Below are 16,914 nucleotides of genomic sequence, written 5' to 3' on the forward strand. Positions count from 1 at the left end.
CTGTCAAAAACATTAAAAAGATGATGCTTTTGAGTGATAGTAAGAGTGTAAGGGAGGAAACGGTCTCTCTCGTGCACTATTGGAGAGAAAGTTGATTTGTATGATCATTTTAGGGGATTATTTAGTAGAATCTGAATATAGATACCTTCTGATTTAGCAATCTCAGCTATATAACTGTATAATACTGAAATAATAACACAAATATGAAATGATGTAGGCACAAAAGTAGTCACTGTGATAGTATTTGTAATAGTAAAAACCTAGCAACCTGGCCCCATCAAGAGAAGAATGGTTGTTAAAATGACACAACATTAGCCTGAATACCATGAAGCCATATATAGTGTAGACCCACGTGTATTCACCTGGAAAGGTGTCCATGACAGAAGGTGGAAGAAAATACAGAAATCTACTTATGGGACCATTTTGAGAAAAGAAAAAAAAATGAGGAGAGAGGGGAAAGAGGAGACCAAAAAAAAAAAAAACACCCGTATATAAATGTAACATATGATGTACCTTACATAGACTATGGGTGTGCAGAATAGTAACATTCATAAAGATATGGAGGTAATTTAAGAAAACACATGGTCTGGAACTAGAATTAGCAGATTCTGTAGCTGAGTGGCTCTAGTGACTGGTCTTCCTCTTGGTATCTCTGCTGATGTCTGTGCATTTACCCCCTTGTCTCTCTTCTGACCAGTCCTTCCCTGCTTGCTCATCACTTCTGCTTCTTATCACCACTTTAGCACACACAGGGCCCAGTGTGGAGACTCCTGTCTCTTTGCTAGCCACTGTATATATGAGAAGGCTGGCATATTGGCAGAGGGATTTTGAAATAACCAAGTTGTATGTATTGATTTGATTTGATTAATTTTTATCATTGGCAAAAAATATAATTCCACAAGTGGATGAAAAACCAGGATAATCAGGGGTGAAAAATGCTGAAGGGGAAAAGTTGACTCTCAGGTGGAAAGAGGTATAACTCATTCAACTATTTAAAAATCATTTATCAGAATGGTCACATTTAGGACAATCATAGAACATTTTGAGAAAATAAAATTTAGTAAATTGATTTTCCTTAGACATGCTTTATTCTAACAATTCAGGTTGATTTTAGTCATTCAGTTCAACTTGTAATTGATGTAATATATTATAATGCAGTCATGTTAGCCCTTTTGGGGGGGGTAGATTATGTTCACTTTGGAAGAGGCTCCTTTTTCAAAAAATGTGACTAAAGTGCTTTTTTGAATGATTTTTTTCATCTTTGACTTTTATTCACTTTCAACCTTGCTTAATTAAAAAAAACTAGTACAGTCATATTTATCATAGCCTTTCTAGTAAAATAATTTTGTGTAAAAATAGATTAATCATTCCAATATTATTGGAGAAAAAGCTAATATGACAGTTACGAAGATAAAAGATGGTGGCTTATTCAGACGGCGCATACTTGGAGACCTACTTCGTACACCCAACCAACAGCCACAGGTATTTCTGAAACTTTTCTCATGACCTGTAACATAATTTTAAATATGTACCAAGTTTGTAATACATTAAAGACCTGTTGAAACAGCAGGAATGATGTCTTTATTTTCATCTGAATATTAACTCAATAATATTATTATGACTTTTGGGAAAATTACCTTCCTTATGATAAAAGTGTGGATTTCTAAGCTTGACCACTACCTGTTAGAATTTGAAAATATGCTTTTTAATTTAATCTTTAATTATTCTGTGAAGTAATTATTAACATTCCTACTTTATTGATGAGGAAATTAATATGTAATGAATGTAGGTGACTTTCACAAGAGCATCCTTTATTGTCCTTCATAGCACTAATCACTGCTAGGGCGTAATATGCACTTACTTCTTTTTCTTTATGCTTATTTATTTATTTTGAGAGAGAGAGAGAGAGACTGAGAAGGGAAAACACATGTATGTGTGCACAAGCACAGGAGGGGCAGAGAAAGAGGGAGAGAGAATCCCAGGCAGGCTCTGTGCTGTCAGCGCAGAGCCCAATGTGGGGGCTCCATTGCACAAACCAGTAGGTCATGACCTGAGCTGAAATCAAAAGTCAGACACTTAACTGACTTAGCCACCCAGGCACCTTGCATTTACTTAAAAAAAAATTTATAGTGCGACTCTCTGTCTCTCCCCCCCCCAATTAGAATATAAATTGAGTGACAGCAGGGATGTTGTGTTTAATGTTGTCTTAATGCATTTTAACACTTAGAACTGTGCCTTTGCATACGAGGCACATGTGCTGAATGAATGGTCAAAGCAGAGAGTATAAATAGACTAATTTTTGAAAACAAACAAGCAAACAAACAAAACCCCATCATTTGTTTAAATCTTATGTATATTCTCCATAGCTGTGCTACCCGTTCTCTGTTTCTGTGTTTCATTATTTGAAGGTTGAAGTCTATGTCAACGGAGGTCCAGCTAAGTGTTCAGGTGACTGTGGGTTTACGTGGGATTTCATGGCGACTCCAGTAGTCCGGGCCATAAACCCATCTCAAGGTAATCTCCCGCTTTTTAACTTGGAGTAGAGTGTGGAAGACGAGTAGCAAAAGTGTAAACTAATAATGGTTTTTAAATATACTGGTTTCACCACCTCAGGCATGCAGACATTGCTACATAGTTTTAAAAAAATCTATCAGAAAGCTGTGGAAAGAGCATTAATTACTTACTTTTGAAAAACAAATCACACTTGAAGTTGGACTCGCCAGTCTACTTCTCTAGTTTCACCACGTTAGAGTCGGGTCTCTAAAATTTCACTCTGACGAGGCATTTTTGTGAAATTCTGCTTGCTAGGGTATTAACAGGAATCTTTCGTCAGATGAGACCACTTTTAGGAGATTTAGTACTAAAAAGCTGGTAATGAGACAGCTGCTGTTGAGTAAAAGAAAATAATTAGTTCCTAGACTTGAGAATTAGAGGAAAACACATTGCCAAGAACTCAGTCTTGGATGACACATTGTACCATATCTTCATATTATGTAATTACTTTAAAAACGTGATTACTCTTTGTGTCTGAACTCCCCAGCACGAAAGTAAACAGCAGGGGCTAAAGATTGTAAGGAGTGGCTTTTCTTTTCAGTCAGAATGCTAAACTCAGATGGTATAATCACAGATTTAATCTTGGTAGCTAGTAGGAAAATTCATCTGCTAATTATATATCACCGAAAAAAAAAAAAGAAAGAAAATTTAAAAAATAACTCATCTTTGTGTTGAAAGAATATGTTCTTCAGACTTCTTTACAGTAATGATATTACTTTGGGATAATCCATGTTACATGGGATCAAAACTATCAAGTATAAAAATTTGATGAACTTTAATTTCGTTGTGGTCCCTTGATATTTATATTTTTACATCTATCCTTGTATCTTATACTGAATTTCCACTTTTATATGTACTTCCTGAAAAAATCTGTTTCTTACTCAAAATAATTAACAATCTAAATTGCTTTTTTGCCATATTTTGATAAATTTTAAAATAATGAAAAGATAAGTATAAATAATGCTGTAAAAAACACCTATCTTCTCTTCACTGAAAATTAATGCAGTTAACAGTTTGTCATATTTACTTCTAATTATCAATTTAAGAAAGAAAATTTTATAGGAACAGCTAAAGTCCTCTTGAAACACAATCTCTGGTTCTAGTCCCTAAAGATCTCCCCAGAGGCAGTCACAATAATTAATTTTGTGTGTATTCTTCCATGCCATTGTTAATACCTTTTGTAAAGAACACACACACATAAGGTAATTTTAGTGTTTTTAAGCTTGTGAAAGAGATGTTAAGATGTAAACATCAGAGAAATTACGCTGTAAATATTATTTGCATCTGACTTTTGTCATTCAGCATTCCTTTTGAGAAATATATATATGTTTTTATGCATAGCTAATTTGTCATTTAAAAATACTTCATGAATATACCAACTTATTTTTGTCTCTGTTGATGGACATCTAGATTGTTTACAAACTTTTGTTTTTACATATAATTGCATTGAGCTTTGTTGTACAAATCTCCTAAGGTGTACATGCTAGAGCTTATTTAGGGTACATGCCCAGAGATAGAATTGCTGGATAATAATTGAGTATGTGTGTATTCAGCTTATTAGATGGCCAAATTTCTCTCCAACATGCCTGTACTTCCAGCATATGTGAGAGCACTGTATTCCTCACATCGATGTCAATACTTAGATTATCAGCCTCCTAATTCTGGTCAATCTGATGGGTGAAAGGAATTGTCTCATCATTGTTTTAATTTGTCTTTTCTCTGATGAGTAATGCATGTAAGAGTCTTCTTATTGGTTCTTGGACATTTAGAGTATTTCTTCTGCAAATTGCTTGTTAACATCCTTTATTTATCAGATTGTCTTTTTTCTACTGACTTGTAGCTGTGTATTTTATATTATGTTTACTGATCCTCTAGCACATCTTCTCCCAATATGTCACCTGCACGTTGTTTTAGTATCTTGTTTATGGGAACAGTCAAATCACTGATTTATTCCAGTTTGTTTATCTTTTCCTTTATGGTTAACCATGACTTTTTAATGTTATTTAAGAAAACCATCTGTACATTAAAGTTAAGATGTTTGATTATGTTTTCTTCTAAAATTCAAGAGGTTGACATTTTTCATTCTTAGCTATTAAAATCCATGTGGAATCCATCTTGTATGTGATGTTATATAAGTAGGGTGACTATACCACTTATCGCCCAAATCTGGACACACTTTTTTTTTTATAATATGTGAACTTTATTGTCAAATTGATTTCCATACAACACCCAGTGCTCATCCCAAAAGATGCCCTCTTCAATACCCATCACCCACACCCCGTCCCCCCACCCCCCATCAACCCTCAGTTTGTTCTCAGTTTTTAAGAGTCTCTTATGCTTTGGCTCTTTCCCACTCTAACCTCTTTTTCTTTTTCCTTCCCCTCCCCCGTGAGTTTCTGTTAAATTTCTCAGGATCCACATAAGAGTGAAGACATATGGTATCTGTCTTTCTCTGTATGGCTTATTTCACTTAGCATAACAGTCTCCAGTTCCATCCACGTTGCTACAAAGGGCCATATTTCATTCTTTCTCATTGCCATGCAGTACTCCATTGTGTATATAAACCACAATTTCTTTATCCATTCATCAGTTGATGGACATTTAGGCTCTTTCCATAATTTGGCTATTGTTGAGAGTGCTGCTATAAACATTGGGGTACAAGTGCCCCTATGCATCAGCACTCCTGTATCCCTTGGGTAAATTCCTAACAGTCATAGGGTCGGTCTATTTTTAAGTTTTTTGAGGAACCTCCACACTGTTTTCCAGAGCGGCTGTACCAGTTTGCATTCCCACCAACAGTGCAAGAGGGTTCCCGTTTCTCCACATCCTCTCCAGCATCTATAGTTGGACACTCTTAAGAATGAATGGAAAAAACAGTTATGAGTAAAATGCTGAGACAGAGGGTGTACCTGGGAATATCTCAGCCACTTGAGGATGCATAATACCCCAGACAGAGGAAGCTTATTTTATCACAAGTGGAAAGTGCCCACAAGTATTGTGCAGTTCATCTTTTTTCTCATGAATTTGTGATGGCAGTTCTGTCATACGATAAGTTATCATATAGGAATGCCTGTTTAATTTGTCATAACGATAATTTTCCTTATATCATTCTATACTTCAGACAGATATTCTGCTGCTAATCTCTGTCAACACAGATTTAAAATATGAACAAATATAGAGCAATTCAATGGGAAAAAATTTACCATTGGTAAATATGTGTCTGTTTTCTCTGCTTATTTACCAGCTTATTGTTTATAGCCTTTAGATGAAAATAGGCTTATTTGTCTCTGCAAAACATTTGACTTCATAACAACAGATTCTTTGGTTTTTTCTTTTTCATATTGTTATTTAAATTGATCATTTTCAGGATCCTTTGAAGAAAGCACAATTCTAACCATAGTAGGCTCTGGATTTTCCCCCAGTTCAGCTGTATTGGTCTCTGTTGGACCAGTGGGTTGCTCTCTTCTTTCTGTGGATGGTAGGTCCTTTGTAAAATTATTATTATTACATTTAATTGTTTTTCTCATAAGAGAAGGTAGAGTCAAAGAGCAGTATTAAAATAGTCCTTCTGTAGAGTACCTCTGGGGACATGAAATTGGCAAACTTCTCTGGATAAATGCATTATGGTTTTTTTTTTAATTTTTTAAATGTTTATTTATTTTTGAGAGAGAGACAGAGTGTGAGCAGGGGAGGAGCAGAGAGAGAGGGAGGCCGAAGCAGAATCTGAAGCAGGCTCCAGTCTCTGAGTTGTCAGCACAGAGCCCAATGTGGGGCTCAAACCCAGGAACCACAAGATCTGACCTGAGCTGAAGTTGGACACTTAACCAACACACCCAGGCACCCCAAATGCATTATCTTTTTAATCTTTGGTTATGACCACAAACTAGTTCTTTCAGTGTTGGACAGTGTGTTTTATCCCTTAACTGTTGATTTTTGTTCTTTTTCCCTTATAAAGTGATTATATAAAAGCTTTCCTTCTTGAGGTGCCTGGGCGGCTAAGTCAGTTGAGCGTCTAACTTTTGATTTTGGCTCAGGTCACGAACCCAGGGTCGTGGGAGCCGCATGTTGGGCCCTGTGCTGAGCGTGGAGTCTGCTTAAGATTCTGTCTTTCAATCTCTCTCTCTTTCTCTCTCTCTCTCTCTCTCTCTTTTCCTCTGACCCTCCCCTACTCACATGCACATAAGTGCACAAACTCTCTCAAATTAAAAAAAAAAAAAAAAGCTTTTTTTGGTGTGTCTCTGGGACACAAAAATATAAGAGACACCACTCTGGTATTCGATGGTGCCCATGCTTTGACAGTGTCACATTAATAATGCAGCAAAGAGACATGGTCATCCTCCCTGACTTCGAGTCCAACAAAATCTCTATCTGTTAACATAAAATTTCAAGATTACTCACATTTTTTACTCTTGAAAAAGTGAGAGCCATGATTGTGTATTTCCCTAAATATTACCTTTCATAATTAATCCTAGGTGTTTTCCTTAATTTTAATAGGATTATATAAGCAAATGTATCTTTCATATAATTTGTTTTTAATTCAGATACTCTATGCATTCTTGAGATCTAAGTCAGTAATGCATCTGTATTACAAATGTGCATATATTGTTCTGAATGAAGTGTGAAGGATAGATTTTCATTTAGTTTTTGATCACCTTTCTTGATGAAACCTGATATTTTACTTAACATAAATCACATATTGGACCAACAATTTTAGAATTATTGATATAATTATATTGATTTTACAGATTAGGATTTTAAAATTACTAGTACAATAATCCCCTCCCCACTTTTGGGGGGCCACAGTAGAAATCAGGAGTAAATTGTTCACTTTGCTTTTATTATTATTTCACCTACCTTTTTCTAACAGTGTCTGAGTCATAACATCAGATAGTTTGTAAAAACTTTCGCCCCATTCGTATATGAGTAGTTTTCCTCAGATATATTTCTTGGGATATAAAAATGAAGCCCACTATTTATATTTGCAAATGTAAACTTTCAGTAATTTTATCTTACAAAAACATTTGTTTTATCATGTTTTTCTTTTGTTTCACAAGAAAATGAGATCAAGTGCCGGATTCTGAATGGCAGTGCTGGACATTTCCCAGTTGCTGTGTCCATAGCCGATGTTGGACTAGCACGGAACATAGAGGGTGAGGTACTCTACTTCATTTATCAGAATCAGATCTCACACATCTGGCCTGCTTCTGGGAGCCTGGCAGGTAATAGTTAATTGTTCTAAACAAAGAAAATTGCATACATTTCCATCATTTCGTTGTACTGTTTCTAGAACAGGGTGGAGGGAGAGGAACCCAAAGCCCCCTCATATAGAACAAAGGAGACTCCCCTTTTGGAAAGCACAGTAATTAAATGGCTGACTAATTCTTTTGTTTCTTATGAAGCACAAGTCAGGGTGACTGCTTATACTTACATCTTAGGTTATTGAATTAATATCATCAATTATTACATGTTTCTATAACAAGCTCATCAATTATGTCAAGATAAGATTTATTAGTTATTATTCTGCTTACCAGCTGCTCCATTTGTAACCACAGTCTCAATGGAGCTACTTGACCCAGAAAAAGTTCCAGGAACAAATCGGGGAAAGGAAGCCTGACACAGAAGATGAAAAAAAAATAACACATTTTTCCTGTCCTGCTTCATTTCCCTTAGTTTGGGATTTTTGCCTTGGTCTTGATCCTTTTGGTGTGTTTTGTGTTTTTATTTCACTTTATTTTATTTTTATTTTGTTGGGATTATTTCTGAGTTTCCCTTTTACTTAGTGATAATAAAATTTGGGATTTGGTAAGAGTCTTAGTTGACTTTAATTTCATTGAGAGTTTTAATTCACTTTCAGAACACAAAATGGTTGAACATATAAAACCAGCATAATTTCTCTTTAGGATGAAGAAGACACTATAGAAAATAGCAGTTGATAGTAATGCCCCAAAACAGATGTTGGTTTGCAAATCTGTTATTTCATTAAATCACTTAGCCTAGTTTCCTTTATGGTTCCGGACTTCAGAGCTCAGGCTGTACTATGTGGCAGTGATTACACACACCGAGCCTAGTCCTTGATCTATTTGACGACCCATCCATTGGATGATAAGAAAATTCTTGAAGGATGAGTTAGATTCTTGCCAAAGTTTCCTTTTGGTATTGTTGACCTGTTATTGTTGTTGTCATTTCCTTATGAAGGTGGTACTCTTTTGACTCTGTCTGGATTTGGTTTTAATGAAAATTCAAAGGTGTTAGTTGGAAATGAAACCTGCAATGTGATTGAAGGGGATTTGAATAAGATAATCTGCAGAACACCAAAAGTAAGACATCTGATTTTAGTTGTTTTTTTTTTTCTGAAAACTAATGAATTAAGGGACATTTCAGGAGAAGTTTAAACAAGGGACATATTTACTTAGGAACTGCAGCATTATAGTAACGTTCCTTCACAATTATTTCTTCAACATCTTTCTGCTAAGATCCAAATAGGAAGTATTATATCCACATTCTAGATACCTAACATTTAGAAAGACAGACATAGAAACCAATACTAAACAGTGTGTTCGATTTGAAATAATAGAAGTAGAAACAAACTGGGGGCGCCTGGGTGGCTCAGTCCGTTAAGCGTCTGACTTCGGCTTACAGTTTGTGTGCTCAAGTCCCACATCAGGCTCTGTGCTGACAGCTCAGAGCCTGGAGCCTGCTTCAGATTCTGTGTCTCCATCTCTCTGGCCCTCCCCAACTTGCACTCTGTCTGTCTCTCAAAAATGAATAAATGTCAAAAAAAATTATTTTTTAAAGAAGTAAAACAAAGTAAAAATAAAACAGAGTGAGGAGAGGCTGTCAGAAGAGTTTCACAGAAAAATAGATGGCCTATCAGAGCTTGAAGGATGAAAGAGAGTTGATCAGGTAAATCTAAGTATGAAAGAACCTTAGCACTAACAGTCTAAAAAAATTCAGAGAAGCAAATCTTTTGGTTTTTTTTTTTAAGGACTATATATTTTAAATGTGTTAAAGTTTCAGTTTGTTGATAATAAATAAATACATAAATCTAATACCAAAAAAAACACCCCCATGTGAAGTTCCTTGTGGAATATTGGATCTTAGCACTAAATTGTTGTTCTTTCTCTTAAAATATAGTGTTTAAATTTAAACCAAGACTCTTGTTTGTTTATTATGTGCACAAAGATGCTGGATACGGTAATTAACATTAAAAAAATTTAGCAGACTAAGTGGGGGTATTATGTAGTTGAAATCTATAGGAAGAGTAAATTAGAGCATGTGTTGGACTGAATGATGATGAGAATCTGGAGGATAGGGTAAGTGAAAACATTGTTTAGATTTTGTGTTTCAGCTAAAGGCTGAGTGCGCATTAAGCAAATACTACGTGCTGGAAAAACTGTTTTTCCTAATTGGGAAATCTGTAGGTCCTCTATCAGTGAGAACACCAAACATTTTTCTTAGGGGTCCAACTATTCGTCTTGGATTGTGAATCCAAGTCAGCAAAAGATATAATAATGTGATTTGTCAATGAAGAGGAATAGATTACATGAGTGTATTTTAAGAGCAAAATGTCAAAACTTTTAGTATCTTATGCTTTATTAATTTAAAAGAGTCACTTGTCCAGAGCATCCTAACTATATTGCAGAGCCCTTAGGAATCCAGTAATCCTCCCTCAAAACCAGTACATCATGTACCTTTATCTAAAACATTAAAACACGTAGCCTGCATTTGACACCACAGCTTTCTAAATATCTGAAAATTGATTCTGATTCACAACTGTGAAACAAAACATCTTCAGCAGTTTATTTTGAATGGTTCTAGTTGTTTTTAGCCATCAGATTTCTTCATCTCAACATTGAATATTTTCTAATTTTTTTCTTCTTATTTCAGAGAACTGAGGGTACAGTTGATATTTCAGTTATTACCAATGGATTTCAAGCCTCAGCAAAGGATGCTTATAGCTATAACTGTTTGCAGACCCCGGTTATAACTGATTTTAGTCCAAAAGTACGAACAATACTAGGTAAGGAAAATTTTAATGAGATCAGTCATTTGACATGTGCATGAAAAATACATATGTATATGTAAGATGCATGTTTGTAAGATATATATACATACGTCATCACACATACATATACATCACATATATAAATGTAAACTATTTCTAGAAAGGTTTTTGAAGTATAGTTTCTCCTGCAATTTTTTTTATTGTTTATTTGTTTTCGAGAGAGAGAGAGGGAAATCAAGCACACATGGGGGTGGGGTAGAGAGAGGGGGATACAGAGGATCCAAAGAAGACTCTGTGCTGACAGCAAAGAGCCCAATGCAGGGCTCGAACTCAGGAACTGCAAGATCATGACCTCAGCTGAAGTCGGATACTTAACCAACCAACTGGGCCACCCAGTTCTTTCTTAAAGCAAAACCAGCCACAAGTTCTATTAGTCTATTTATTATTTCACTTTGAACATGTGTGATAAGGAGAAAAATATTAAGTTTTTTAGAAAGTACTTTGCCATCTTTTTTTTCCTCTGTGAAACAATTAGATATGAATTTTATCTCCATATGGCAGATATCAATTCTTGCACTGATTTTTCTTTTGCCTCTGCGTTAGGATTTCCTAAATCTGATGAAAGATAAGAAATGAGTTCATTTACTTAATATGCAAATTTTATACCACATAATAAGTGGAATCTTCTTCTAAAACTTCTTTTCTCTTTTAAAATAATAGGAGAAGTTAATTTAACAGTTAAGGGTTATAACTTTGGCAATGAACTTGCACAAAACGTGGAGGTGTATGTTGGAGGAAGACCCTGCCAGATTTTTCACTGGAATTTCACATATATTAGATGTCTTTTGCCCAAGTTGTCTCCTGGAAAACATGATATCTATGTAGAAGTCAGAAACTGGGGTTTTGCATCAACAAGGTATAGTAATGACCATAAACTCATGGGGTTGTGGGACACATGAGGCTAACAGCTTTGGGATAAGAAAAGAAGTAGCCATTCATCTTCTAATATTTGCAGTTGCTTTCTTCACCCATCTCTATCTCCTTTTGCAAAAGATTCTGAAAAATATAAAGTGCAATACGTGCTTAGTTTTGAGAACAATTCAGATTATGTTGTAGGATTCTCTGTAGAACTAGATTTGTGTATATATCACATATTTTCATTCATTCTGGAAATACTTACCGAGCAGTTAGTTACTTGTTCAGTGCTGAATTCACAGTGCAGAATAAGAGGGACATGTCCTCTGCCATTAATAATACCCACAATTTTGTTGGGGAGGCAGATTTCAAACACATTACATCAATAACTTAATTATAAGTATGAAAGAGGCTATGAATAAGAGGTTGCAGGTCTGTAAGAGCATATAGTAGAGAGCACTGACTTTTCCTGAGGGACAGGAAAGCATTCTCTAGAAGGTGACAATTAAGCCAAGAAATGGGTAGGAGCTGGCCATCTGAAGGAGAGGATGGAGAGAATCTTTCTCCAGCTTTTTCCTGTAAGTAACTTCTCACTATTTTCTTCCTGGAAGCTGTTTGTTAAAATTTTGAAGTAAAATTTCAGTGCTGGCCTAAGGAAAGTACTGGTATAGATACTTAGAAAAAGAGAAAACTAAAATTTAGGAATTAAGAAAAAAGAAGGTAAAGCTTAAGTCAGAATAGGAGGAGAGATTATCGCAGCAGAATCTTGAGGTGAAGGAAGATGAGCAAGAGCAACCACGAACAAACCCCAGAACTACATCCCCCCCCTTTGATTAACAGGGCAGCTGGTTTGTGCTTTTGGTGTGATGGAGATAATAAATAGAATTGATAGCATACAAAGCTGGGTGTTTCACTGGCAGTTTAAGAAATACCAATCCAGGGGCACCTGGATGGCTCAGTGGGTTGAGCATCCCACTCTTGATTTCAGCTCAGGTCATGATCCCAGGGTCACAGGATTGAGCCCCGTGTTGGTCTCTGCACTGGGCATGGACCTGCTTAAGATTCTTTCTCTTGCCCTTTGCACCTCTCCCCCCACCTCTTCCTCAAATAAAAAAATAAAAATAAAAAAATAAATAGCAATTCAGTTGCATAGAGGAAGTGAAATAAAAGTTAATACAAAGACTCATTTTACTTGTGGTGAGAGCTAGGATGTAGGAGTCTACTTCTATGTATCAGGTCAGAACAGCATGACCTCCTCGGAGACACATCGTCTGTAACAACGCAAAACAAATTTAAAACTCTCTCATTGAAATAGTGGGAAGGGAGATCATGACAAGTTTCCAACATATATAGAATAATAAATTCAAATTAGTTGCATACAACTTTTATTTCTTTTTTAAAATTTTTTTATATGTTTAATTTTTGAGAGAGAGAGAGCATGAGCAGGAGAGGCGCAGAGAGAGAGGAGACAGAATATGAAGCAGGCACTGTGCTGACAGCTCAGAGCCTGACATAGGGCTCAAACCCACGAATGGTGAGATCATGACCTGAGCCAAAGTCAATGCTTAACCAATTGAGCCACTCAGGCGCCCTATTTCTTAAATGAAATGTATGGAATTTCATTTCTATATTCTTACAGATCATGAATGCTGCCTTTATGTTTTACTGTAATGAATATGTAAAATATTTTAAAGGATAGCATATATTTCTTGTGACCTCAGTTCTAATAACCATATTTATTTCACAATATTTTAAGTCCCTCCATCTGAAATTATTCTGCCATGGGATTTTCAGAAAACTAATTTTCATTGTTAGGGAAAAACTATTATTATATACATTATGATTATATATATAGTATGTTGTTACATGTTATATGATTATATTATTATTATATATATACACACATACATACAAACCATCCAACCAAATTAAAGCCATGATAATTATCAGATTATCTAGTTTGAAAACGTAATGTCTAATTAAATATTCAACTTCTTCCTCCTTTGAAATGAGTCATATTCTAATGAGAGTTTAGCAACAGGACGCCATGGAAAAGTCACTGAAACATCTACCAATTTTTCTTTTGCAGAGATAAGTTAAATGCTTCTATACAGTATATTTTGGAAGTGACCACCATGTTTCCACAGAGAGGCTCTTTATATGGTGGAACTGAAGTCACTATTATGGGCGTGGGGTTCAGCACAATACCGACTGAGAACACTGTGCTCTTAGGTAAGAGTTTCATCCTCACCAAAGAGCGTTATCCCTTTTTCTCACTGTAAAGGATGTGCTTATAGGTGCTGAGTTATTACACAAATACTGTTCAATCATGGAAACGTTATTTTTCTATTAGTGTATAAAAAGTTAAGTGTGGTTAAGGTAGTAAAGAGAAATTGAGTAACTTTTTTAATTTTAGTAAATATTTTACATTTGATGCATATAAAACACTTTAAAAAGTTAAGGTCTCTGTTGTAAAAATAATCAGTACACAAACATGATAACTATCAGAAAAATATCAAAGATCCTGCTACATAATGTGGAGTTTTTGTGGCGCCTTTACTGTTTACTACTTATACTTCATTTCTATATTTTACAAAAAATATTTGAGAAAAAATTTCCCCCATCTTTTTTCTTTCTAGGGTCCTTCCATTGTAGTGTGATTTCATCATCAGAAAATGTCATAAAATGTATTCTTCATTCAACAGGGAATACATTTAGGATTACCAACAGTGGAGAAGATTCAGGTATCAGCCAACATTTGTATATTGTAAATAATGGAAGCAATTTACCCTGATATTGATTTTATTTTCATTTATTTAATACTTCAAAGTATTCAGAGAATAAATATTGCTATTTCTTTCTATAATTGGTCAGTAATTTGTCTATACTTTATCTCTTTGACATAGGGGGCTACATATAGAATGAGCCAGTGGTAGACTTGAGTCTAAAATGCTAGACTACAATTGCCAAGATGAGGAATTGCCATTCGATTTTATTGCACTCCCAAACCTACTGTCTGTTGTTTGTTATTGGTCATAGGTCCCTAAATAAATATTCAAATTGTTGTTATATAGATTTTCGCATGCCTCTATGCCTGAGAAAATTATGTTTAAAAAATTGACCATAGCTTTAAAAAAATATTCCATGTGACATTTCTGAACAACTTGTTATTGACTTTCTGATTTTTTTCAAACTGTTTCTTGATCATCAGTTTTGGAGGTGAGTGGCTTATTTTTTTCCTTAGCTTCTCATGATCATACTTTCCATTATTTCTGTTTATTTTTGTTACATGTTTAAATTATGCACATAAAAAATTTAGGATGTTAGCCTAAAAGAGTTTTTTGCTAGTAGCTGTACAAAAATGCAATATTTGCAAAGGTAATTATTGAGAATTTTTACTCCTTTTCCTTTTTTCTTTTAAAAATGTGTCTCAATTCTTGCTCCTAGTACATGGATTAGGTTATGCCTGGTCACCATCAGTCTTAAATGTATCTGTGGGAGACACAGTGACATGGCATTGGCAAACACATCCATTTCTCAGGAGAATAGGATACAGGGTTTTCTCTGTATCCAGTCCTGGAAGTGTAATTTATGATGGCAAAGGATTTATGAATGGAAGAGAAAAATCTGCATCAGGTATGTTTCCACTTTGTTGAATTTTGTGTTATGTTTCTTTTTCCTAGATATAATAAAAGGATATTGTTTATATTTAAAATACTTTTGTATAAATAATATGTATAAATACACAAATGATTTATTTGACATTGTATTGCTATAGTAAAAATATTAAAAATTTATAAACCTATTATAAGTAAATGTAAGCAATGTATTTTGTATATCAGAGATGATTTCTGATATCAGAAATGTCTTTCTTCATTCTGGAATAACCAACCAATTGAAAAAGTATTGAGATAAGCAAAATACAAAGAAAACTGGAGTATGTTTTAATCACACCAAACTAGTAGCAAGTAACAAACTTCTGTCGATTGGAATCAGCCTTAAAATCAGTATTTCTCCTAGAACAACTCAGTGTAAAGTGTACTGTTAGACTGCCTGTTTTGTTATATATATATATGTAATCACTTTGAACTTTTTCTCATGAACACAAAGTATTGTTTATTTTTCACTGCATGTTGAGTTTTTCTTTAAAATTTGGTAAGTTATGCCATACTTAATGTGGTTTTCTAGAAAAATTAATGCTGGCTCTTGTCTTCCTGGAATGTAATTTCATTATACAAGATGGCTCTTTTATAACCAGTGAATCATTTTTTTACTACTTCCTGTTGAAATGTCATGTGCATGAAAAATAATAAACCTGTCATCTGCATGTGTGTTTGAATGATCATTTGAAATTTCTTTTTGAGGATGCATTAATTGCTTGTATTTATTACATATAATCTTATTTTATGGCAGGTTCATTTTCTTACCAATTTACTTCACCTGGAATCCATTATTATAGCAGTGGGTATGTTGATGAGTCTCGCTCTATTTTTCTCCAAGGAGTCATTAATGTTTTACCAGCTGAAACCAGGCACATTCCCCTGCACCTGTTTGTGGGTAGCACTGAAGCTACATACGCTCCAGGTAAGAGGGTTAAAGATGGAAACTCTGTTACTCCAGTGACCTAGGGTGTATGTGACCTTTCTGGAGGAGGAGGCTGATGACTAGGTCTAACACTGCTTCTGCCTCTGATCAACCACACGACCTTGAATAAATCTGGACTGTTCTAAGACTGGAATTTGTTCTATAAAATGAGGCCCATGTTAATGTTGTCCTACCATTCTCCCAGAATCCTTGTATGCCTCAAATGAGATGTAGTGTGAAGAAGTTCTGACACTCTGAGGGCACCCGGATGGCTCAGTTGGTTGAGTGTTGGCTCATGTCATGATCCCAGAGTCAAAGTCTCCAGCCCTGCATTGGGTTTCACACTGAGTATGGAGCCTGCTTGAGATTCACTCTCTCTTTCTCTCTCTCTCTCTGTCTCCCTCCCTCTGTCCGTCTGCCCCAATCATGCTCTCTCTTTCTCTCTCTCTCTCTCTAATAAAAAAAAAAATGGGCCACCTGAGTGCCTCAGTCGGTTAAGCATACAACTCTTGATTTCGGCTCAGGTCATGATCTAATAGTTTGTGGTTCCAGCTCCGTGTCAGGCTCCGTGCTGACAGTGCAGAGTCTTCTTGGGTTCCCTCTCTCTCTCTTTTCTCTCTCTCTCTCTCTGCCTCTCTGCCACCCACCCCCACTCACACTTTCTCTCTCAAAATAAATAAACTTAAATAAAAAATAAGGTTCTGACCCTCTGTGTGTGCCCCAAAATATATTAAGATGTGAAATGATGTTATTGTTTTATTTTCCCTATAGAATCTGGCTTTAGAAACATTGAAAAGGAAATTATTTTTATATTCACTTTTCTCTCTTTACTGCACCATCTTTGTCCAGGCCTTTAT

The 16,914-nt window shown here is 35.3% G+C and overlaps 1 protein-coding gene across 1 annotated transcript in view; it reads left to right on the forward strand.

Moving 5' to 3' along the window:
* The window catches only part of PKHD1L1 (PKHD1 like 1), a 167,568-nt gene that overhangs the window by 53,329 nt on the left and 97,325 nt on the right, over window positions 1-16,914 (forward strand). The window contains exons 26-36 of the mRNA XM_047074118.1: window positions 1,360-1,482; window positions 2,409-2,514; window positions 5,921-6,031; window positions 7,608-7,772; window positions 8,749-8,870; window positions 10,441-10,573; window positions 11,279-11,474; window positions 13,563-13,705; window positions 14,113-14,217; window positions 14,921-15,109; window positions 15,887-16,057. Coding sequence (XP_046930074.1) covers window positions 1,360-1,482; window positions 2,409-2,514; window positions 5,921-6,031; window positions 7,608-7,772; window positions 8,749-8,870; window positions 10,441-10,573; window positions 11,279-11,474; window positions 13,563-13,705; window positions 14,113-14,217; window positions 14,921-15,109; window positions 15,887-16,057 — 1,564 coding nt within the window. The remainder of the gene's footprint in view (window positions 1-1,359; window positions 1,483-2,408; window positions 2,515-5,920; window positions 6,032-7,607; window positions 7,773-8,748; window positions 8,871-10,440; window positions 10,574-11,278; window positions 11,475-13,562; window positions 13,706-14,112; window positions 14,218-14,920; window positions 15,110-15,886; window positions 16,058-16,914) is intronic.

This window comes from Lynx rufus, unplaced genomic scaffold (assembly GCF_022079265.1).
Source record: "Lynx rufus isolate CCGP_SWC_20201006 ecotype Redwood Valley unplaced genomic scaffold, mLynRuf1.p SCAF_12, whole genome shotgun sequence".
Lineage (NCBI taxonomy): Eukaryota > Metazoa > Chordata > Mammalia > Carnivora > Felidae > Lynx > Lynx rufus.